Source organism: Somniosus microcephalus, chromosome 34 (genome assembly GCF_052327205.1).
Source record: "Somniosus microcephalus isolate GS21.2 chromosome 34, FLI_Smic_1.0, whole genome shotgun sequence".
Taxonomy (NCBI): Eukaryota; Metazoa; Chordata; class Chondrichthyes; order Squaliformes; family Somniosidae; genus Somniosus; species Somniosus microcephalus.
Window position 1 is genome coordinate 7,115,410 of NC_141020.1, and position 24,484 is coordinate 7,139,893.

The 24,484-nt window shown below is 49.0% G+C and overlaps 2 protein-coding genes across 4 annotated transcripts in view; one reads left to right on the forward strand and one right to left on the reverse strand.

Annotated features, from left to right (window-relative positions):
• Positions 1-3,146, reverse strand: part of LOC147096701 (alpha-soluble NSF attachment protein) — a 40,384-nt gene extending 37,238 nt beyond the window's left edge. Inside the window, exon 1 of one of the 2 annotated variants that reach the window (XM_085973300.1) lies at positions 2,991-3,146. In XM_085973300.1, coding sequence (XP_085829426.1) covers positions 2,991-3,088 — 98 coding nt within the window. In that variant the 5' untranslated portion in view covers positions 3,089-3,146. The remainder of the gene's footprint in view (positions 1-2,990) is intronic. The other variant, XM_085973299.1, reaches the window with a different exon arrangement.
• Positions 3,147-10,168: 7,022 nt separating this feature from the next.
• sars2 (seryl-tRNA synthetase 2, mitochondrial) overlaps positions 10,169-24,484 on the forward strand; it is a 51,902-nt gene continuing 37,586 nt past the window's right edge. For both annotated transcript variants that reach the window (XM_085973301.1, XM_085973302.1), the window contains exons 1-4: positions 10,169-10,455; positions 13,443-13,538; positions 17,798-17,827; positions 22,492-22,632. In XM_085973301.1, the coding sequence (XP_085829427.1) occupies positions 10,195-10,455; positions 13,443-13,538; positions 17,798-17,827; positions 22,492-22,632 (528 nt within the window). In that variant the 5' untranslated portion in view covers positions 10,169-10,194. The remainder of the gene's footprint in view (positions 10,456-13,442; positions 13,539-17,797; positions 17,828-22,491; positions 22,633-24,484) is intronic.

A 24,484-nucleotide genomic window follows, 5' to 3' on the forward strand; every position in this document is an offset into this window, starting at 1 on the left:
ATTAAGTCTAAAAAGGTGCTGAAAATAAATCTACACAATTTACTTAAATCTGCTATTCTTGTGCAAGAGATGTTTCTATTGCCTCAGATCCGTTAGTCTGGGATAACACAACTCTCTTCTGCCAAAGCTTCAGCCAATCATTTCAGTCCAAAGATATAATCTAAACCTCTGCATTTTAAGACTCAAAAGCCCAGACATTTCTAATGTACTGTTCAAGGCACCATTTGTGTCTCAGCCGTGGCAGTGGTCGCACTCGAACCCGAGTCAGAAGCTTGCGAGTTCAAGTCCCACTCCAGAGACTTCAGCACGTACTCGAGGCGGACACTCCCAGTGCAGTGCCGAGGGAGCGCTGCACTGTCGGAGGTGCCGCCTTTCGGATGAGACGTTAAACCGAGGCCCCGTCTGACCCCCTCAGGTGGACATAAAAGATCCCATGGCAACATCACTAACACATGATCTGGTCATTATCTCACTGCGCTTTGTGGGAGCTTGCTGAGCGCAAATTGGCTGCTGTGTTTTCTACATTACAACAGTGACCATTGGCTGTAAGGCGCTTTGGGACATCCTGAGGTCATGGAAGGCGCTATAGAAATGCATTAAATTGAACTCTAGCACTGGTGCGGCATGTCAACCAAGCAAAATTGTATGGCCAGTTAGTGCTTAGTTACCAGTCAGAGTCAGCATAAAAATGCCGATGGCAATTAATGCTGAATCAGTCCTGTTAAATTTCACACCCAGTTAAACTCGCCAATGCATCGGTTTGGAAATAAAGCACAAATTCATCTATTTAAAGAGACTTAATCTGAGATTTTAGGTGTATTATCTTGAATGGATCAGATATTGTTTCTAAAATTAAAGTGGTCCGTAAGAAACCCTGAACAGACCGTTTACCAAAACAATTCAGCTCCAAACCAGGGTGCTCAGCAGACTCGTGCCAAACTGAGCCTAACCAAACGCATTAAACTTATCGATGCCAACCTAAGCCTGTTGTTGCCAAGCTCAAGGACCAACATGCCTTCCAGAAATGACTTGCCCTGCTACACCAAGCCCTCAGGAATATAGTTTCGACTGGAAAGGAGGAACTCGCACCGTATCACATCCTTCAGGACAGCCCAAATCACTTCACATCCAGTTACTGTTTGAAGTGCAGTCACTTATGTGAGTAAGCACAACAACGTGTATTTATATAGCGCCTTTAAAGTCGTAAAACATCCCAAAGCGCTTCACAGGAGCGTTTTTAAACAAAATTTGACACCGAGCCACATAAGGAGATATTAGGACATGCGACCAAAAGCTGGGTCAAAGATGTAGATTTTAAGGAGCGTCTTAAAAGGAGAAGAGAGAGGTGGAGAGGTTTAGGGAGGGAATTCCAGAGCTTAGAGCCCAGGCAGCTGAAGACAAGGCCACCAATGGTGGAGCGATGAAAATCGGGGATGCACAAGAGGCAAAGATTAGAGATACGCAGAGATCTCGGGGGGGGGGGGGGGGTTGTGGGGCTGGAGGAGATTACAGAGATCGGGAGGGGCGAGGCCAGGCCATGGAGGGATTTGAGAACAAGGATGAGAATTTTAAAACAGCCAATATGCACACTGACCAGGTCCCATAGACAGCAAGCAAGATTAATGAGCAGGTAATCTGTTTTATGGAGGTGTTATTGGAGGAATTAAAGACACTAACTCCTTGTATAGTACCATCAGATCTTTTACAATTGCAAAATACTGCGGATGCTGGAAATCCAAAATAACAGAAAATGCTGGGAAAACTCAGCAGGCCAGGGCAGCATCCATGGAGAGAGAAACAGAGTATTCAGCTGCCCAGATAGAACCCAGTTTTAACAGCCTACAAAAAAAAGACAGCAGCTCTCAGCAATGCAACAGTGAAGTGTCAGATTAGATTATGGACTCAAAAGCTACACAGAGCACAAAAGTAGACCTCCTTGGGGCTAGGCTTAATAATCAACCCCTACAGTAACCCCAGGGGCTGGGGTTTGTTAACCAGAAACTACACTGACCCAGGACCTGGGGTTTATTAACCAGAAACTAGTAACCCAGGGCCTGGGGTTTATTAACCAGAAACTAGTGACCTGGGGCCTGGGGTTTATTAACCAGAAACTAGTGACCCAGGGCCTGGGGTTTATTAACCAGAAACTAGTGACCCAGGGCCTGGGGTTTATTAACCAGAAACTAGTGACCCAGGGCCTGGGGTTTATTAACCAGTAACCCGGGGTTTATTAACCAGTAACTAGTGATCCAGGGCCTGTGGGTTATTAACCAGTAACTAGTGACCCGGGGCCTGGAGCTTATTAACCAGAAACTAGTGACCCAGGGCCTGGGGTTTATTAACCAGAAACTACACTGACCCAGGGCCTGGGATTTATTAACCAGTAATAACTAGTGACCCAGGGTTTATTAACCAGTAACTAGTGACCCGGGGCTTGGGGTTCATTAACCAGAAACTAGTGACCCGGGGCCTGTGGGTTTATTAACCAGTAACTAGTAACCCAGGGCCTGGGGTTTATTAACCAGTAACTAGTGACCCAGGGTTTATTAACCAGTAACTAGTGACCCAGGGCCTGGGGTTTATTAACCAGAAACTAGTAACCCAGGGCCTGGGGTTTATTAACCAGAAACTAGTGACCCGGGGTTTATTAACCAGTAACTAGTGACCTAGGGCCTGGGGTTTATTAACCAGTAACTAGTGACCCAGGGCCTGGGATTTATTAACCAGTAACCCGGGGTTTATTAACCAGTAACTAGTGACCCGGGGCCTGGGGTTTATTAACCAGTAACTAGTGACCCGGGGCCTGGGGTTTATTAACCAGTAACTAGTGACCCAGAGCCTGGGGTTTATTAACCAGAAACTAGTGACCCGGGGCCTGGGTTTTATTAACCAGCAACTAGTGACCCAGGGCCTGGGGTTTATTAAGCAGATGAAGCCTGAGGCCTAGTAACAGCAGTCTCTCTTTCTCCCCCGCAGTCCCAGGCGCTCACCCGAACAGATTGGCCATGAAGGAGCGGGCCGAGCGCACTTTCCTCTCGGCCTCGGCCACCAGGCCCACCGCCTCCCGCTCCTTAGCCGCCGCGTCCATCACTCGCTGGCTCCCCGGACCGCGCCTCGCGTCACTTCCTCTCTCCGAGGGGGTATCGCGTCACTTCTTCTCTCCGAGGGGCCCCGCCCCGTCCCAGACCAGCCCTCACGTGATCCGGGGTGACGTCATCGGACCTGTCAATCATCTCCATCAGACCTGTCAATCATCTCCATCAGACCTGTCAATCATCCCCATCAGACCTGTCAAACATCCCCATCAAACCTGTCAATCATCCCCATCAGACCTGTCAATCATCCCAACAGACATCACAGAAATCACAGAAACCCCACAGTGCAGATAGAGGCCATTTCGGCCCATCGAGCCTGCACTGACACATGTCCCACCCGATCCCCGTAACCCCTACACCAACACATATCCCACCCTATCCCCGTAACCCCACGTATTTAATCCCCCTAACACTAAGGGTCAATTTATCATAGCCAATCATCCTAACCCGCACATCTTTGGACTGTGGGAGGAAACCGGAGCACCCGGAGGAAACCCACGCAAACACGGGGAGAATGTGCAAACTCCACACAGACAGTCACCTGAGGCCGGATTCGAACCCGGGTCCCTGGCGCTGTGAGGCAACAGTGCTAACCACTATGCCACCGTGCTGACATGTCAATCATCCCAACAGACATGTCAATCATCTCCATCAGACCTGTCAATCATCTCCATCAGACCTGTCAATCATCCCAACAGCCATGTCAATCATCCCAACAGACATGTCAATCATCTCCATCAGACCTGTCAATCATTCCCATCAGACCTGTCAATCATCTCCAACAGACCTGTCAATCATCCCCATCAGACCTGTCAATCATCTCCATCAGACCTGTCAATCATCTCCATCAGACCTGTCAATCATCCCCATCAGACCTGTCAATCATCCCAACAGACATGTCAATCATCTCCATCAGACCTGTCAATCATTCCCATCAGACCTGTCAATCATCTCCAACAGACTTGTCAATCATCCCCATCAGACCTGTCAATCATCCCCATCAGACCAGTCAATCATCCCCATCAGACCTGTCAATCATCTCCAACAGGCCTGTCAATCATCCCCATCAGACCGGTCAATCATCCCCATCAGACCTGTCAATCATCCCCATCAGACCTGTCAATCATCCCCATCAGACCTGTCAATCATCTCCATCATCAGGCCTGTCAATCATCTCCATCAGTCCTATCAATTATCCCATCAGACCTGTCAATTATCCCATCAGACCTGTCAATTATCCCATCAGACCTGTCAATCATTCCCATCAGACCTGTCAATCATCCCCATCAGACCTGTCAATCATCCCAACAGACATGTCAATCATCTCCATCAGACCTGTCAATCATTCCCATCAGACCTGTCAATCATCTCCAACAGACCTGTCAATCATCCCCATCAGACCTGTCAATCATCCCCATCAGACCTGTCAATCATCCCCATCAGACCTGTCAATCATCTCCAACAGACCTGTCAATCATCCCCATCAGACCTGTCAATCATCCCCATCAGACCTGTCAATCATCTCCATCAGACCTGTCAATCATCCCCATCAGACCTGTCAATCATCCCCATCAGACCTGTCAATCATCGCCATCATCAGGCCTGTCAATCATCTCCATCAGACCTGTCAATTATCCCATCAGACCTGTCAATTATCCCATCAGACCTGTCAATCATCCCCATCAGACCTGTCAATCATCTCCATCAGACCTGTCAATCATCCCCATCAGACCTGTCAATCATCCCCATCAGACCTGTCAATCATCGCCATCATCAGGCCTGTCAATCATCTCCATCAGACCTGTCAATTATCCCATCAGACCTGTCAATTATCCCATCAGACCTGTCAATCATTCCCATCAGACCTGTCAATCATCCCATCAGGCCTGTCAATTATCCCATCAGACCTGTTAATCATCCCCATCAGGCCTGTCAATCATCCCAACAGACATGTCAATCATTCCCATTAGACCTGTCAATTATTCCATCAGACCTGTCAATTATCCCATCAGACCTGTCAATCATCCCCATCAGACCTGTCAATCATCCCATCAGACCTGTCAATTATCCCATCAGATCTGTCAATTATCCCCATCAGACCTGTCAATTATCCCCATCAGACCTGTCAATTATCCCATCAGACCTGTCAATCATCCCCATCAGGCCTGTCAATCATTCCCATCAGACCTGTCAATTATCCCATCAGACCTGTCAATCATCCCCATCAGACCTGTCAATTATCCCATCCGACTTGTCAATCATCCCCATCAGGCCTGTCAATTATCCCCATCAGACCTGTCAATTATCCCCATCAGACCTGTCAATTATCCCAACAGATCTGTCAATTATCCCATCAGACCTGTCAATCATCCCCATCAGACCTGTCAATTATTCCCATCAGACCTGTCAATTATCCCCATCAGACCTGTCAATTATCCCAACAGACCTGTCAATTATCCCCATCAGACCTGTCAATTATCCCATCAGACCTGTCAATCATCCCCATCAGGCCTGTCAATCATTCCCATCAGACCTGTCAATTATCCCATCAGACCTGTCAATCATCTCCATCAGACCTGTCAATTATCCCATCAGACCTGTCAATCATCCCCATCAGGCCTGTCAATTATCCCCATCAGACCTGTCAATTATCCCCATCAGACCTGTCAATTATCCCATCTGGCCTGTCAATCATCCCCATCAGGCCTGTCAATCATTCCCATCAGACCTGTCAATCATCCCCATCAGGCCTGTCAATTATCCCCATCAGACCTGTCAATTATCCCAACAGCCCTGTCAATTATCCCATCAGACCTGTCAATCATCCCCATCAGACCTGTCAATTATCCCCATCAGACCTGTCAATTATCCCCATCAGACCTGTCAATTATCCCAACAGACCTGTCAATTATCCCCATCGGACCTGTCAATTATCCCCATCGGACCTGTCAATCATCCCCATCAGACCTGTCAATCATCCCCATCAGACCTGTCAATCATCCCCATCAGGGCTGTCAATCATCTCCATCAGGCCTGTCAATCATCCCCATCAGACCTGTCAATCATCTCCATCAGGCCTGTCAATCATCTCCATCAGACCTGTCAATCATCTCCATCAGACCTGTCAATCATCTCCATCAGGCCTGTCAATCATCCCCATCAGAGCTGTCAATCATCTCCATCAGACCTGTCAATCATCCCCATCAGACCTGTCAATCATCTCCATCAGACCTGTCAATCATCTCCATCAGACCTGTCAATCATCTCCATCAGGCCTGTCAATCATCTCCATCAGACCTGTCAATCATCTCCATCAGGCCTGTCAATCATCTCCATCAAGCCTGTCAATCATCCCCATCAGACCTGTGAATCATCTCCATCAGGCCTGTCAATCATCTCCATCAGACCTGTCAATCATCCCCATCAGACCTGTCAATCATCTCCATCAGACCTGTCAATCATCCCCATCAGACCTGTCAATCATCTCCATGAGACCTTTGAATTATCCCATCAGACCTGTCATTCATCCCCATCAGACCTGTCAATTATCCCATCAGACCTGTCAATCAATCAACAGCTCCCCACTAGGCATTGCTTTTTGTCCTCTGGTGTTGGAAATAAATGCGACCTTTAAAGAAATATAAAAATAAATGAAAGACGTTTGCTACGATAAAGGCTCTATATAAATGCAAGTTGTTTTGTCATCAGTATTGTTTTAGATGAAATAGTATTACTAAGGTAATTTAAATCATAGTTTACTTGAGATAAAAGAAAGAAAGACTTGCAGTTCTACAGCGCCATTCATGACCTCCGGACGTCCCAAAGCATTTTACAGACAATGAAGTATCTTTGAAGTGCAGTCGCTGTTGTAATGTAGGAAACGTGGCAGCCAGATTGCGCACAGCAAGCTCCAACAAACAGCAATGTGATAATGACCAGATCATCTTTTTAGTGATGTTGGTTGAGGGATAAATATTGATTCCAGAACACCGGGGAGAACTCCCCCTGCTCTTCTTCGAAATAATGCCGCGGGATCTTTTACGTCCACCTGAGAGAGCAGACGGGACCTCAGTTTAACGTCTCATCTGAAAGACGGCACCTCTGTGATGTGCCTCAATAAATCCGAGACTCGATGTTAGCGAAACAAAACAAGGCTTTTATTGACTTAGAAGGTAACACACAGAGGAGAATGTATCTTCCATCCAGAGGTCTGCCGTACTGGATGTGCTGCAGGCTGGGCCAGCTTACATAGGAGCCAGGTATGGGCGGAGCCCTACACACAGTACAATACAATGGAAATGAAACTGAAACCAACCACAGTCACAGGCAGAGAAATACTGATGAGTGATGAATGGAATATTTCATCACACTCTGACCATGCAGCATTCCCTCAGTACAGCACTGGGAGTGTCAGCCTGGATTTTGTGCTCAAGTTTCTGGAGTGGGACTTGAACCCCCAATCTTCTGACTCAGGGTCCAGGGTGCCTTGTCAGTTAATGCAAAAAAAACCTGCCAGGGTCCTCAGGAAACTTCAACTGCAATTGTTTATCTAAAATAAGTGAGAACTGGCAGAAAATTTGCATTAGACATTGCAAGCCTACATTTTGTTGTACTGCACTTATGCACTAACAATGACAATAAAAGTTGATTTGATTTGATTTGATTTGATAACAACAACAACTTGTATTTATATAGCACCTTTAACGCAGTAAAACATCCCAAGGCGCTTCACAGGAGCGTTATCAAACAAAATTTGACACTGAGCCACATAAGGAGATATGAGGGCAGAAGCTTGGTCAGAGAAGTAGGTTTTAAGGAGTGTCTTGAAGGAGGAGAGAGGCGGAGAGGTTTAGGGAGGGTGTTCCAGAGCTTGGGGCCCAGGCAGCTGAAGGCACGGCCACCAATGGTGGAGCGATTAAAATTGGGGATGCGCAAGAGGCCAGAATTGGAGGAGCGCAGAGATCTTGGAGGGTTGTAGGGCTGGAGGATGTTACAGAGATAGGGAGGGGCGAGGCCATGGAGCGATTTGAAAACAAGGATGAACATTTATTAAATCGAGCCATTGCTTAACCGGGAGCTTTATAAAACAAAATTTGATACTGAGCCCCATAGGTGAGCAAGCACAGGGGTGATGGGTGAACGGGACTTCAACTGCAAAGGTAGTTATCTAAATTAAGTTAAATAAGTTTCTCCTTCTTTAAAATATTCTTCAAAATCTTACCTCCACATGCATTTCATTAGAATTTTCTATGCCCACTGCTCTTAAAAATATTGCCATGGGATCTTTTTCATCCACCTGAGAGAGCAGACGGGGCCTCTGTTAAACATCTCATCCAAAAGATGACCCCTCCGACAGTGCGGCACTCCCTCAGCACTGCACTGGGAGTGTCAGCCTGGATTTTAGTGCTCAAGTCTCTGGAGTGGGACTTGAACCCACGACCTTCTGGCATCTGTGTCGCGAGAGTGCGACCCACTGCTGACACCAGGGAAGGAAGAAAGTTAAAGTCACCTTTTGGATGTCAGGTGAGGGCAGGATTGCGGTCAGGTGCGATACCCCCATGGTTGAATAGCCTTCTGGCAATCACTGCCTGGGAAACCAGGACAAGGCACAGGAGAGTTCCCATGGAGCCGTACCCCAGCAAGCAGTTAATATCTTGAGGAGAGAAGGAGCAGGTAAGATGTGGAAACAAATGCCAGGGGGAGGAGAAGGGAAAAGAGTAGTCTTAAGATAGAATTATAGCTCCATTTAGAGGACGACTAACATGGTCACCAACGTCATCTTAATATCACATGCAAAGAATGGAGCAATGCTCCTATATTACAACAGTAACAAAAGTATTGCATTGGCTGTAAAGTGCTTTGGGATGTTCTGAGGTGGTGAAAGGCGCGATATAAATGCAAGTTCTTTCTTTCCTTGTACACTTTCCAATGGCTGAAGGATCGCTAATGGAAGGCACAGATTTAAGGTGATTGGCAAAAGAACCAGAGGCAATATGAGGAAAAACTTTTTTTACACAATGAGCGCTTAGGATTTGAAATGCACTGCCTGATAGAGCAGTGGACACAGATTGAATTGAAGCCTTCAAAAGGTAATTGGATAAATACTTGAAAAGATAAAATTTACAGGGCTATGGGGAAAGAGCAGGGGAGTGGGACTAATGGGAGAGCTCTTTCAAAGAGCCGGCACAGACTCGATGGGCCGAATGGCCTCCTTCTGTGCTGTACTATTGGATGATTTGTGGATTAACCCTAAATCCTATGATTCTGTGATTCTTTCACGACCACCGGACGTCCCAAAACGCTTTACAGCCAGTGAAGTTACATGGGGTTACGGGGATAGAGTGGGATATGTGTTGGTGTAGGGGTTACGGGGATCGGGTGGGATATGTGTCGGTGCAGGCTCGATGGGCCGAAATGGCCTCTATCTGCATTGTGGGGTTTCTGTGATTTCTGTGAAGTACTTGTGAAGTGCAGTCACTGTTGCATAATCTGCTTTTGTTTTGTTGTTTGAGGGGTAAATGTTGGCCCCAGGACACATGTAAATAGAATTTGCATCACAGTGCTTGGCAAAGAACAGGGGAGAAAAAGATTGAAGCAAACACTTTTAACACAAGGACAGTCCTTCTGGGACCGGTGGGCGCCGCGGGGACTGGACTGCATCATCACCCCGGCCAACCAAATTTGGTTTTTTTCGTGTGCCCCGTGGGAATGCGGGTTTTTTTAATTTTTTTAATTTGAACATTTTACAGTAAATAACATTTACAGAGCTCAAGTCTCAGCTCTTTGTACAGTCACAAGCCCTCATGCCTACAAGGCAGGGGTCCCAGTCTCTCCAAGCTTCTTGGTCGTCTTCACTTGTTCATCCAGATAGCGGGTGAGTTTCCTTTCAAGTTTTATTAATTTACAGTGGCCTTTGAAGAATAGATCATCACTGCTGGCTGTCCCTCCCCCGTCACGTGACACGAGCGCCTCCCGGCGGCCACGCCCGCTTCAGCGTTGTGTCACCGGCCTGCGTCCCCTTTTGATTGGCGGACAGTGTGGTGACGTCAGGACGCACCACTTCTCACGCCGCCGGCCGGCGGGTCAGAGGTCGGCCAAGATGGCGGCGCGCAGATTGCAGGAGCTGTTGCGGGGCGGCTCTCTCCCTCAGGCGGCCGCCGCCTTTCTGCTGCCGCGGGCCCCGGCCTGCCTCCGCCCTCGGCCTTACTGCGGCCGAAGCAGCCTGTACGACCATGTGCGGGGCGGCTACTCCGACAGGCCCCGGCTGGACATGGGCTTCGTCTGCCGGCATACCCGGGCCGCGCTGGACAATGTGCAGAAACGCAAGGGGGAGCTGAGCGGGGAGGATGTGTCTGACATTGTAGGTTCACTTGCCGGGGACACCCAGCCCCACATCACCACCACTTCTCTCCACCTTCTCTAAATCCAGCTCTTGGATTAGCAGGAGTTTTCTCCAATTAAATATTGGGAAGACTGAAGCCATTCAAACTCCGTTCCCTAGCCACCGACTCCATCCCTCTCCTTAACATCTGTCTGAGGCTGAACCACACTGTTCGCAACCTTGGTGTCATATTTGACCCTGAAATGAGCTTCCGACCACATACCCGCCCTGTAACTAAGACCCCCTACTTCCACCTCCGTAACATCGCCCCGTCTCCGCCCCTTGCCTCAGCTCATCCGCTGCTGAAACCCTCATCCATGCCTTTGTTACCTCTAGACTTGACTATTCCAACGCACTCCTGACTGGCCTCCCACATTCCACCCTACGTAAACTTGAGGTCATCCAAAACTCGGCTGCCCGTGTCCTAACTCGCACCAAGTCCCGTTCACCCATCACCCCCTGTGCTCGCTGACCTACATTGGCTCCCGGTTAAGCAGCGCCTTGATTTCAAAATTCTCATCCTTGTTTTCAAATCCCTCCATGACTTCGCCCCTCCCTATCTCTGTAATCTCCTTCAGCCCTACAATCTCTCCCACCCCTCAGATCTCTGCACTCTAATTCTGCCCTCTTGAGCGTCCCTGATTATAATTGCTCAACCTTTGGTGGCCGTGCCTTCTGTTGCCGAGGCCCTAAGCTCTGGAATTCCTTTCCTAAACCTCTCTGCCTCGCTACCTCTCTTTCCTCTTTTAAGACACTCTTTAAAGCCAACCTCTTTGACCAAGCTTTTGGTCACCTGCCTTAATTTATCCTTATGTGGATTGGTGTCAAATTTTTTGTCTTATAATACTCCTGTGCAGCGCCTTGGGATGTTTTACTACGTTAAAGGCGCTATATAAATAAAAGCTGTTGTTGACACTCCCCACCCCTTTGGTGCATGCTTTCCAAAACACAAAAGATTGTTTTTCTCTATTAAGGGGAACAGGGAGGGTAGATGGAGAGAAACTATTTCTGCTGGTTGGGGAGGCTAGGACTAAGGGGCATAGTCTAAAAATTAGAGCCCTGAGGTGATGAAAGGCGCTATATAAATGCAAGTTCTCTTGCATTTAAGTTGAGCCATTCACGACCACCGGACACCCCAAAGCGCTTCACAGCCAATGAAGTACTTTTTGAAGTGTAGTCACTGTTGTAATGTAGGAAACATGGCAGCTAATTTGCGCACAGCAAGCTCCCACAAAAAGCAATGTGATAATGACCAGATAATGTGTTTTGTTGTTTGAGGGGTAAATATTGGTCAGGACACATTTAAATTATATATTTAAATAGAATAGTAGGTTCACTTCCCTCTATATCCCCTCTGCTCCCTTGTGCAGGTGACACTCCCTTCTTCCCCCCCCCCCCCCCTTAAACCAGTGTATGCTCTCTATAAAACACAACATGATTGTTTTTCTCTATAAAGGGGAACAGAGAGGGTAGAGAGAGAGAAACTATTTCCGCTGGTTGGGGAGTCTAGGACGAGGGGGCAGAGTCTAAAAATTAGAGCCAGGCCTTTCAGGAGTGAAATTAGGAAACACTTCTACGCACAAAGGGTGGTAGAAGTTTGGAACTCTCTTCTGCAAACAGCAATTGATGCTAGATCAATTGTTAATTTCAAATCTGAGATTGATAGCTTTCCGTTAACCAAAGGTATTAAGGGATATGGGCCAAAGGCGGGTAGATGGAGTTAGGTTTCAGATTAGCCATGATCTTATTGAATGGCGGAACAGGCTCGAGGGGCTGAACGGCCTTCCTATGTTCTTGACTCCAGGGCAGTACTGGATTGGCTGAGTGCATTCCTCTTCCCTACCCATCCTCACCACCCCCCCCCCCCCCCCCTCCCCAGGAGTGAGTGTCTCCCCAGGTTAGTGAGGGGGGAGAACAATTAGCCAGAGCTCCATGCTCCTAATCACTACCCAGTGACCCTGCTGGAAAGTGAGAATGTGCATCAGTGAGAGTGTTTGTGTCAGCCGTGGCTCAGCGGGTAGCACTCTCTCCTCTCAGTCAGTAGGTTGTGGGTTCAAGTCCCACTCCAGAGACTCGAGCACAGAAATCTTGGCTGACACTCCCAGTGCAGTGCTGAGGGAGTGCCGCACTGTCAGAGGTGCCGTCTTTCGAATGGGACGTTAAACCGAGGCCCCGTCTGCTCTCTGAGGTGGCAGTGCAAACGAGAGCCCCAAGATGCTATAATGGAGAAAAAGCTGACATGAAAGGCATGCCGTTGTAAGATTTTTCAATATATTACATGTCGATCTCTCGTGGCATTGCACGAGGCGACTCGAGACCAAGTACAGTCTTCAGGTGAAGCGAGGTTGACAGCCGGGGATAACCGGACCAAGGTAGGCAAACATAATTCAGTCCCCATTTTAAAACTACACATTTAGCTCTTCTTTCTATTATTTAGTCCTGTGATCACATTTGTAAACTTAACACGCTGTAATGAAGAAAGAAAGTCTTGCATTTTCTATAATGGCTTTCACGACCTCAGGACGTCCCAAAGCGCTTTACAGCCCATGAAGTACTTTTTGAAGTGTCGTCACGGTACTGCACTGGCGTGTCAGCCTAGATTTTATACTTGAACCCACAACCTTCTGACTCCGAGGCGAGAGTGCTACCCACTGAGCCACGGCTGCAAACCTAATTACTCCCTTTGGCTAGTGGTGCCTTTACTGGGAGAGGGAGGGTGTAATCGCACTGTGACAAGTTTACAGATATAAATGTTGACATATAAGAATATATAGTGGAAAACATTGACAGGAAGTGCAGATGTAAGTTTTTAAGATATAAAGATGGGCTAGTCAGCTTAGTGTGAATTATTAATGTTTTTTTTTTTTACTTAGCTTTGTCCTGCTTTGAAATATTGCTCGGGGCACTTTGAAAACAACACAATGATTCTGCCTTGTTTACTATTCCCAATTATTCCTCCCCAACAGGTGTCCACGTGGAAGCAACTGGTGAAAGTGCAGGAGGAAATAGAGACGTTGGAGAATGAGAAAAGAATAATCAGTGAGTCAATTAAAGCCCTTCTGGTGAGTAAGACAAAATGACCCCCCCCCCCCCCCCCCCCCAAAAAAAAAAATGAAGTAGATATGATAGCTGGGCTCCAAGGGTTAAATTGCGAGGAGAAATTACCCAAACTGGGGTAGTCAATGTTCCCTTTCAGCTACGTCGCTCAGCAGCTCCCGCGCCGGCTCACCGGCTTTTAAATAGGAAAAAACCCGCCTTCGCGGTATTTTGAATGGGCCTTAAAGGGGTCACGCAGCCAAAAAAACTTAAAGCGCACATTGGTTGTATTCCCTGGAATTTAGAAGGTTAAGGGGTGATTTGATCGAAGTCTTCAAGATATTAAGAGGAACTGATCAGGTCGATAGAGAGAAACTATTTCCGCTGGTTGGGGAGTCTATGATTGGGTGACATAGCCTAAAAATTAGAGCCAGATCTTTCAGGAGTGAAATTAGGAAACACTTCTACACACAAAGGGTGGTAGAAGTTTGGGACTCTTCCGCAAACGGCAATTGATGCTAGATCAATTGTTAATTTTAAATCTGAGACTGATAGATTTTTGTTAACCAAAGGTATTAAGGGATATGGGCCAAAGGCGGGTAGATGGAGTTTGGTCGCAGATCAGCCATGATCTCATTGAATGGCGGAGCAGGCTCGAGGGGCTCAATGGCCTCCTCCTGTTCCTATGTTGCTATATAAGTAACCATATATCTGCATCTAGCACGGGAAATGCGTTCTAACGTAGAGCAGGTTATCACTAGGATTTCGGCAAAGTGTAATGATGAGTGTATAATATTTTCCTACCACGTCCACTTGAACTGTGGCAAACACCCAGCTTTGGTTCTCTGCCTGGAGAGGGCTTTTTCGGCTGGGGTTGTAGTCAATGTTCCCTTTAAGCCCTGGTGTGGAGATGCCGGAGTTGGACTGGGGTGGACAAATGTAAGAAGTCACACAACACCAGGTTATAGTCCAACAGCTTTATTTGAAATCACAAGCTTTCGGTGCGCTGCTCCTTCATCAGGTGAAGTGGAGAAATGCATAAGACACAGCTTATATAGTCAGAGAATCATGTCAGATGTTTACAGGTAATGTTTCCAACTGCCATTTATCACAGCCTAAAAATTAGAGCCAGATCTTTCAGGAGTGAAATTAGGAAACACTTCTACACACAAAGGGTGGTAGAAGTTTGGGACTCTCTTCCGCAGCTCCCGCGCCAGCTCACCGGCATTTAAATAGGGAAAAACGCGCATTCGCGTTATTTTGAATGTCCCTTAAAGGGGCCACGCATCAAAAAAAAACTTAAAGCGAACAGTGGTTGTATTCCTTGGAATTTAGAAGATTAAGGGGTAACTCAGGCTGAGGTACTGGTGATTGCAGGCCAATCGTTAGTGGGGGCCGTTGGAGGTGATGAACTGAGTGTCACACAATGCTGGGCTTTGCGGCAGTGCAGTTTTTTTTGCCCTACATGGTATCGGTGTCTATGGGCTAACTTAGCTCAGTGACGACACGGATACGGATTCTCAACACCGCTGCGCGAGCAAGTCACAAAAGTGACGTTTGAATACAGCATGAAGGTCAGCACAGCCCCGAGGTTGAATCAGTTCTTTAGCTGTTCTTAACCTCCTTGAACGTCACTCCATTTGTTTGCCAGATGAACTGGAGAGAAGTTCAAGCAGAGCAAGTTCATCTCACTGCTGCTCCAACTCTGTAAGGCTGATGTCCCTCGCTAGACGAACAACAACAAGGTGCATTTATCTAGCACCTTTAACGTAGTAAAACGTCCCAAGGCCCTTCACAGCAGCGTAATCAAACAGAATTTGACACCGAGCCACATAAGGAGATATTAGGATGGGTGACCCAAAGCTTAGTCAAAGAGGTAGGTTTTAAGGAGCGTCTTCACTTTGGTAGGAAGAATAGAAAAACTATTTTTTAAATGGTGATAAACTTTCAAATGTTGGTGTTCAGAGAGATTTGGGTGTCCTCGTGCAAGAAACACAGAAAGCTAGCATGCAGGTACAGCAAGCAATAAGGAAGGCAAATGGCATGTTGGCCTTTATTGCAAGGGGGTTGGAGTATAAGAGTAAGGAAGTCTTGCTCCAATTGTACAGGGCCTTGGTGAGACCGCACCTGGAGTACTGGGCACAGTTTTGGTCTCCTTATCTAAGGAAGGATATACTTGCCTTGGAGGCGGTGCAACAAAGGTTCACTAGATTGATTCCTGGGATGAGAGGGTTGTCCTATGAGGAGAGATTGTGTACAATGGGCCAATACTCTCTGGAGTTTAGAAGAATGAGAGGTGATCTCATTGAAACATACAAGATTCTGAGGGGGATTGATAGGGTAGATGCTGAGAGGTTGTTTCCCCCTGGCTGGAGAGTCTAGAACTAGGGGGCATAGTCTCAAGATAAGGGGTCGGCCATTTAAGACTGAGATGAGGAGGAATTTCTTCACTGAGTGTGGTGAATCTTTGGAATTCTCTGCCCCAGAGGGTTGTGCATGCTGAGTCGTTGAGTATATTCAAGGCTGATAGATTTTTGGACTCTAGGGGAATCGAGGGATATGGAGATCGGGCGGGAAAGTGGAATTGAGGTCGATGATCAGCCATGATCTTATTGAATGGCGGAGCAGGCTCGAGGGGCCGAATGGCCGACTCCTGCTCCTATTTCTTTTGTTCTTAAAAGGAGGAAAGGGAGGTAACGAGGCAGAGAGGTTTAGGCAGAGAATTCCAGAGCTTAGGGCCGAGGCAACTGAAGGCACGGCCACCAATGATGGAACGATTAAAATCGAGGATGCTCAAGAGGCCAGAATTGGAGGAGCGCGGAGATCTCGAAGGGTTGTAGGGCTGGAGGGGGCGAGATAGGGAGGGGGGCGAGGCCATGGAGGGGTTTGCAAACAAGGATGAGAATTTTAAAATTAAGGTGTTGCTGGACCGGGAGCCAGTGTAGGTCAGCAAACAAGGTTCAAGTGGTAACATGCTTATCTGTTTTATATAAATAATATGGAGGCTGGATAGTTTTTTAGCTGATGGGATCCCCAAGTGTTATCTCTCTGGATTTGAGTTAGTGGCGTGTCCCTCTATGAAAAAAAAAATGACTTGTATTTATATCGTGTCTTTCACAACCTCAGGACGTCCCAAAGTGCTTTACAGCCAATGAAGCACTTTTTTGAAGTGTGGTCACTGTTGTAATGTAGGAAACGCGGCAGCCAATTTGCGCACAGCAAGCTCCCACAAACAGCAATGTGATAATGACCAAATCATCTGTTTTTCGTGATGTTGGTTGAGGGATAAATATTGGCCCCAGGACACCGGGGAGAACTCCCCCCTGCTCTTCTTCGAAATAGTGGCCACGAGATCTTTTACATCCACCCGAGAGAGCAGGCGGGGCCTCGGTTTAACGTCTCATCCGAAAGACGGCACCTCTGACAGTGCAGCACTCCCTCAGCACTGCACTGGGAGTGTCAGCCTGGATTTTTGTGCTCAAGTCTCTGGAGTGGGGACTTGAACTCCGACCTTGTGATTCAGAGGTGAGAGAGAGTGCTAACAACTGAGCCATGGCTGACACGATCAGGTGTCATCGGATGAGGGAAGGTGGACTTGTATCGGGTAAACCGAAACTCCTCCTCACGGTAGTTCGGTTGGAATTCTGCGTGTGTCAGATACCAGATGGACTGGAGGAAAAAGGCAGGAAGATGGCTGAACAGGGATGGCCTGGATTTGTGTTTCTTGGAGTACTGTGGGAAGAAAAACATCCCAAACGTGGGGCAATGTTATCAAAGTAAATATTCTGCACTATTTAGCTGACTTTGGCACCCCATCCACTACCTTAAACATTCACTCCCTCCACCACCGGCGCACCGTGGCTGCAGTGTGTACCATCTACAAGATGCACTGCAGCAACTCGCCAAGGCTTCTTCGGCAGCACCTCCCAAACCCGCGACCTCTTCCACCTAGAAGGACAAGGGCAGCAGGCGCATGGGAACACCACCACCTCCAAGTTCCCCGCCAAGTCGCACACCATCCTGACTTGGAAGTATATCGGCCGATCCTTCATCGTTGCCGGGTCAAAATCCTGGAACTCCCTCCCTAACGGCACTGTGGGGGCACCTTCACCACACGGACTGCAGCGGTTCAAGAAGGCGGCTCACCACCACCTTCTCAAGGGCAATTAGGGGATGGGCAATAAATGCTGGCCTTGCCAGCGATGCTCACCTCCCGGTAACAAATTAAAAAAAAAAACTTCCTTTAAAGAAAGTAAAACATTTATAATCGGTTGTTTTTTTACAGGACCAGCACAACAAGGAAGCTCTTCAGTCGGTAAGTACAGTCTCTCTCATCTGTTGTTAAGACTGGAGGGGTGGTGGGGTGTATGTCTGCATAGAAACATACGAGCAGGTAAAGACCCTCTGGTCCATCCAGCCTGTCCCACAGTTGCGATACCTTGTGCATCACAATATATACTCCCCTCCACCCCACCCAAAACCGCGTGATCGCCCAGGAGAGACGAAAAACCAGATTAAAAACCCAGGAAGGCAGATTATTATCTGAACGGCAATAGATTGGGAGAAGGGGAAGTGCAGCGAGACCTGGGTGTCCTTGTGCACCAGTCACTGAAGGTAAGCATGCAGGTGCAGCAGGCGGTTAAGAAGGCAAATGGTATGTTGGCCTTCGTAGCGAGAGGGTTCGAGTACAGGAACAAGGATGTCTTGCTGCAGTTGTACAGAGCCTTGGTGAGACCACACCTTGAGTATTGTGTGCAGTTTTGGTCGCCTTATCTGAGGAAGGATGTTCTTGCCATGGAGGGAGTGCAGCGAAGATTCACCAGACTGATACCTGGGATGGCAGCAATGACGTATGAGGAGAGATTGGGTCGATTGGACTTATATTCGCTGGAGTTTAGAAGAATGAGGGGGGATCTCTTTGAAACTTATAAAATTCTAACGGGACTAGACAGACTAGATGCAGGAACGATGTTCCCGATGGCGGGGGAGTCCAGAACCAGGGGTCACAGTCTAAGCATAAGGGGTAAGCCATTTAGGACTGAGATGAGGGGGAATTTCTTCACCCGGAGAGTGGTGAACTTGTGGAATTCTCTACCACAGAAGGCAGTTGAGGCCAATTCATTAAATATATTCAAGAAGGAGTTGGATATATTTCTTAAGGCTAAAGGGATCAAGGGATATGGGGAGAAAGCAGGGACAGGGTACTGAGTTTGGATGATCAGCCATGATCTCATTAAATGGCGGAGCAGGCTCGAGGGGCCGAATGGCCGACTCCTGCTCCTATCTTCTATGTTTCTATGAAGAGGGAAAAAAGTGGGAAATTCCTCTCCGACCGCCTTGGGTGATCGATACTAGTCCAGGAGATCACTCTGGCCCTGATGATACGATGCAGACCCTATCTCTTGTAAGGGCTGATCTCCACCCCAGCCAGAAACCGGTCCAGCTCTCACTTGCAGGAATTCAGCGAATCGGCGTACATAACGAGAATGAACAGGAGGTGCTCTGGACTGTGGTAGTGTCGTTTCGATTGGCATTCACAGACTCTTGCAGTACAGGAGGAGGCCATTCAGCCCATCATGTCTGTGCCGGCTCTTTGAAAGAGCTCTCCAATTAGTCCCCACTCCCCCCTGCCCCTTTCCCCATAGCCCTGCAAATTTCTCCCTTTAAGATATTTATCCAATTCCCTTTTGAAAGTTACTATTGAATCTGCTCCCACCGCCCTTTCAGGCAGCGCGTTCCAGATCACAACAACAACAAAAAAATCTTCTCTCGCCTCTGGCTCTTTTGCCTTCAATCTGTGTCCTCTGATTACCAACCCTCCTGCCACTGGAAACACTCTCCTTATTTACTCTTATCAAAGCCCTTCATAATTTTTAACACCTCGATTAAATCTCCATATTTAAGGAAGGATATACTTGCATTGGAGGCAGTGCAGAGAAGGTTCACGAGGTTGATTCCTGGGATGAAGGGGTTGACGTATGACGAAAGGTTGAGCAGGTTGGGCCTATACTCATTGGAGTTTAGAAGAATGAGAGGGGATCTTATTGAAACATATAAGATGCTGAGGGGGATTGACAGGGTGGATGCTGGGAGGATGTTACCCCTAGTGGGGGAATCTAGAACTAGGGGGCATAGTTTCAGAATAAGGGGGCACCCTTTTAAAATGGAAATGAGGAGGAATTTCTTCTCTCGGAGGGTCGCGAATCTTTGGAATTCTCTACCCCAGAGAGCTGTGGAGGCGGAGTCATTGAATATATTCAAGGCGGAGATTGACAGACATTTGAACTACAGGGGAGTCAAGGGGTACGGGGAGAGAGCGGGAAAGTGGTGTTCAGGCCAAGATTGGATCAGCTATGATCTTATTGAATGGCGGAGCAGGCTCGAGGGGCCGATTGGCCGACTCGTGCTCCTGTTCCTTATGTTCTTTAACTTTCTCAGCTCTAAGGAGAACAACCTCTCCACGTAACTGAAGTCCCTCGTCCCCTGGGGTACCATTCCAGTCAATCTCCTCCGCACCCTCTCCAAGGCCTTGACATCCTTCCTAAAGTGCGGTGCTCAGAATTGGACACACTACTCCAGCTGGGGCCTGGATTAAACAGCGTCACTCGGATTTCGGTAAAACGCAACCTTTGTTGCATGTGAAATCTTAACGGGAAAACATCCACTGTACAATTCGAGATTTTTTCCCACTCAAGCTTGGGTCCTGCCAGGAGTGGGTGTCCTGGGTTTTCTACCTCTCTGTTGGTGTCTGCCTCCTGGATCAAAGTGTCCAGGTAACTCTCCCCATCCCTGATGCCCTGCAATGTCTGCACCTCAGACTCCAGCTCACAAACTCTGAGCTGAAGTCCCTCAAGTACAAATACACAAATCACTAAAAGTTGCAACACAGAGGGGCAAGGCCATAAAAAAGCAAACCAAGCACTAGGGTTTATTTCTGGAGGGATAGAAATTGAAAAGTAGGAAAGTTACAGGAAACTCTCTTTTAACCGGAAACCTCTGTTAACCGGCAAAATTCAGGAGTAGGTTCAGGTAAGTTTTACTTCATATAAGTGGCAGTTCCTGGATCTGTGGCTGTGTAATCGGGGTTCCTGCACTTGTTGCTAAGCAACAGGGACGCTTGGTCTGTGGCCGGAGTTCCTGCACATGTTGCTAAGCAACAGGGAAGCCTGGATTTGTTGCTGTGTACGGAGCTCTCGTACCTTTTAAACTATACCTCTCTGTAATCCGGACATTTTGATAAACCGGCACCACGCCGGTCCCGTTGGTGCCGGATAAAAGAGTTTCCTGTATGCTAAACCTGTATCGAACCTTGGCTAGACCACACTTTTTATTATATATATATATATATATATATATTTTTTATCCACACCTTTGTTTTGGCCCTTCCCCCTTTTTTTTCTCTCCCACATGGCAGCTGTCTCTCATTCTGCCAGCGCATTTCACACCTAATCTAGAGCCGTCTTTTGTCTCCACTAGTCCTATCACCATCTCGTCTGGTTTTGAATACCTCTTAATGTCTCTTCACTTCTCTTTTGTTCTTTATCCCCATTTCCCAGCCCCCAAACTGGCCTTTTAATCTGTTTCATTTCCGGTGTTTTTTCAGTCCTGACGAAGGGTTTCGACCCGAAACGTTGACTCTATTTCTCTCTCCACGGATGTTGCCTGGCCTGCTGAGTTTTTCCAGCATTTTCTGTTGTTATTTTGGAGTACTGCGTACAGTTCTGGTCGCCATATTATATAAAAAGGATATAGAGGCACTGGAGAGGGTGCAGAGAAGATTTACAAGGATGATACCAGAAATGCGAGGGTATACATATCAGGAAAGGATGAACAGGCTGGGTCTCTTTTCTTTTGAAAAAAGAAGGCTGAGGGGTGACCTAATAGAGGTCTTTAAAATTACAGGAAACTTTGTGCTATCCAGCACCGACGGGACCGAGCTGTTGCTGTCCCATCAAAACTGCCGGACAAACCAGCGCTAATTTTGAAACATAGAGATTTTGAGCTCCGTATCTGGCAACAAACCCTGTTGCTCAGCAACAGCTTCTAAACAGTCGGCCGTACCTTGCAAGCGTCTCTGTAGCATAGCAACAGCTTCAGCGTGACCTTGCAGAGCCTGACTGGTGGAAAAAAAAGCAACAAAAAGAAAAAAAAACACGAACGAAACGGCTCCTGATTTTTGCCGGTGGCTCGAGCATTCCGGACAGTTAACCTCCAGATAAACCAAAGTTTCCTGTATGAAAGGTTTTGATAGAGTGGATAGAGAGAGAGTGTTTCCACTTGTGGGGAGGAGCATAACTAGAGGCCATCAATATAAGATAGTCACCAAGAAATCCAATAGGGAATTCAGGAGAAACTTCTTTACCCAGAGAGTGGTGAGAATGTGGAACTCGCTGCCACAGGGAGTGGTTGAAGCGAATAGTATCGATCGATGCATTTAAGGGGAGGCTGGACAAGCATATGAGGGAGAAGGGAATAGAGGGTTATGCTGAGAGTTAGATGAGGAAAGACGGGAGGAGGCTCGAGTGGAGCACAAACACCGGCATGGCCTGGTTGGGCCGAATGGCCTGTTTCTGTGCCGTACATCCTATGTCAGTTCGGGATATTCTACCGATTTGCTTTAATGGGTGGAAAATAGCGAATTGGTCAGTACAGAGGCAGAAAAGGCCGGTATTTTCTGTCGGGTGAAGTGCTGATGAGGACAGGTCTGTCGCTGGTGGTGGAAACATTTAAGGGGACGAATTAAAAGTGTCGCACAAGAAAAGTATGGCACGCCATGACAACGTATCGGGTTAAATGTGACCTTTTACTGTGTAGCTGGACCGTGCACTCAATAAAACTCAGTAACCGCTGTTCGGATTGTAAAGTTGAATTTGAAAAATAAAAATCGGTGAATTTGTCGAGAGGATTCTCAAGATGATGGAGGTGGCCTGACCGGAAAGAACAGTGTGAGAGCTTTAATTATTTTAATATTACACACAGCATCCTGATTTCTCGAGGCTGCGAAAGCGAGGGAAGGAAATTCGACTGGAGCTAAATGCTCTGTATCACCAGGAGAGCCAGCTGGATGAACACTTCTACCTGAAGGCCTTGAAACTTCCCAACTGGACTCACCCAAGTGTGGTAAAAATGATTTTTGGATCGTGTGCGTGTCTCTTTCCCTCTCTTTTCCCCCCCCCTCTCTCTTCCCCCCCCTCTCTCTTTCCCCCCCCTCTCTCTTTCCCCCCCCTCTCTCTTTCCCCCCCCTCTCTCTTCCCCCCCTCTCTCTTCCCCCCCCCTCTCTCTTCCCCCCCCTCTCTCTTCCCCCCCCCCTCTCTTCCCCCCCCCTCTCTCTTCCCCCCCTCTCTCTTCCCCCCCCCTCTCTCTTCCCCCCCCCTCTCTCTTCCCCCCCCTCTCTCTTCCCCCCCCTCTCTCTTCCCCCCCCTCTCTCTTCCCCCCCCCTCTCTCTTCCCCCCCCCCTCTCTCTTCCCCCCCCCTCTCTCTTCCCCCCCCCCTCTCTCTTCCCCCCCCCTCTCTCTTCCCCCCCCCTCTCTCTTCCCCCCCCTCTCTCTTCCCCCCCCTCTCTCTTCCCCCCCCTCTCTCTTCCCCCCCTCTCTCTTCCCCCCCCTCTCTCTTCCCCCCCTCTCTCTTCCCCCCCCTCTTCCCCCCCTCTCTCTTCCCCCCCTCTCTCTTCCCCCCCCTCTCTCTTCCCCCCCCTCTCTCTTCCCCCCCCTCTCTCTTCCCCCCCCTCTCTCTTCCCCCCTCTCTCTCTTCCCCCCCCCTCTCTCTTCCCCCCCCTCTCTCTTCCCCCCCCCCTCTCTCTTCCCCCCCCCTCTCTCTTCCCCCCCCTCTCTCTTCCCCCCCCTCTCTCTTCCCCCCCCTCTCTCTTCCCCCCCCTCTCTCTTCCCCCCCCTCTCTCTTCCCCCCCCTCTCTCTTCCCCCCCCTCTCTCTTCCCCCCCCTCTCTCTTCCCCCCCCCCTCTCTCTTCCCCCCCCCTCTCTCTTCCCCCCCCTCTCTCTTCCCCCCCTCTCTCTTCCCCCCCTCTCTCTTCCCCCCCCCTCTCTTCCCCCCCCCTCTCTTCCCCCCCCCCTCTCTTCCCCCCCTCTCTCTTCCCCCCCTCTCTCTTCCCCCCCTCTCTCTTCCCCCCCTCTCTCTTCCCCCCCCCCCTCTCTCTTCCCCCCCCCTCTCTCTTCCCCCCCCTCTCTCTTCCCCCCCCTCTCTCTTCCCCCCCCTCTCTCTTCCCCCCCCTCTCTCTTCCCCCCCCTCTCTCTTCCCCCCCTCTCCCTTCCCCCCCTCTCTCTTCCCCCCCTCTCTCTTCCCCCCCTCTCTCTTCCCCCCCTCTCTCTTCCCCCCCCTCTCTCTTCCCCCCCCTCTCTCTTCCCCCCCCTCTCTCTTCCCCCCCCTCTCTCTTCCCCCCTCTCTCTTCCCCCCTCTCTCTTCCCCCCTCTCTCTTCCCCCCCTCTCTCTTCCCCCCCTCTCTCTTCCCCCCCTCTCTCTTCCCCCCTCTCTCTTCCCCCCCTCTCTCTTCCCCCCCTCTCTCTTCCCCCCTCTCTCTTCCCCCCCTCTCTCTTCCCCCCCCTCTCTCTTCCCCCCCCTCTCTCTTCCCCCCCCTCTCTCTTCCCCCCCCTCTCTCTTCCCCCCCCTCTCTCTTCCCCCCCTCTCTCTTCCCCCCCCTCTCTCTTCCCCCCCCTCTCTCTTCCCCCCCCTCTCTCTTCCCCCCCCTCTCTCTTCCCCCCCCTCTCTCTTCCCCCCCCTCTCTCTTCCCCCCCCTCTCTCTTCCCCCCCCTCTCTCTTCCCCCCCCTCTCTCTTCCCCCCCTCTCTCTTCCCCCCCTCTCTCTTCCCCCCCTCTCTCTTCCCCCCCCCTCTCTTCCCCCCCCCTCTCTTCCCCCCCCTCTCTCTTCCCCCCCCCTCTCTCTTCCCCCCCCCTCTCTCTTCCCCCCCCCTCTCTCTTCCCCCCCCCTCTCTCTTCCCCTCCCCTCTCTCTTCCCCTCCCCT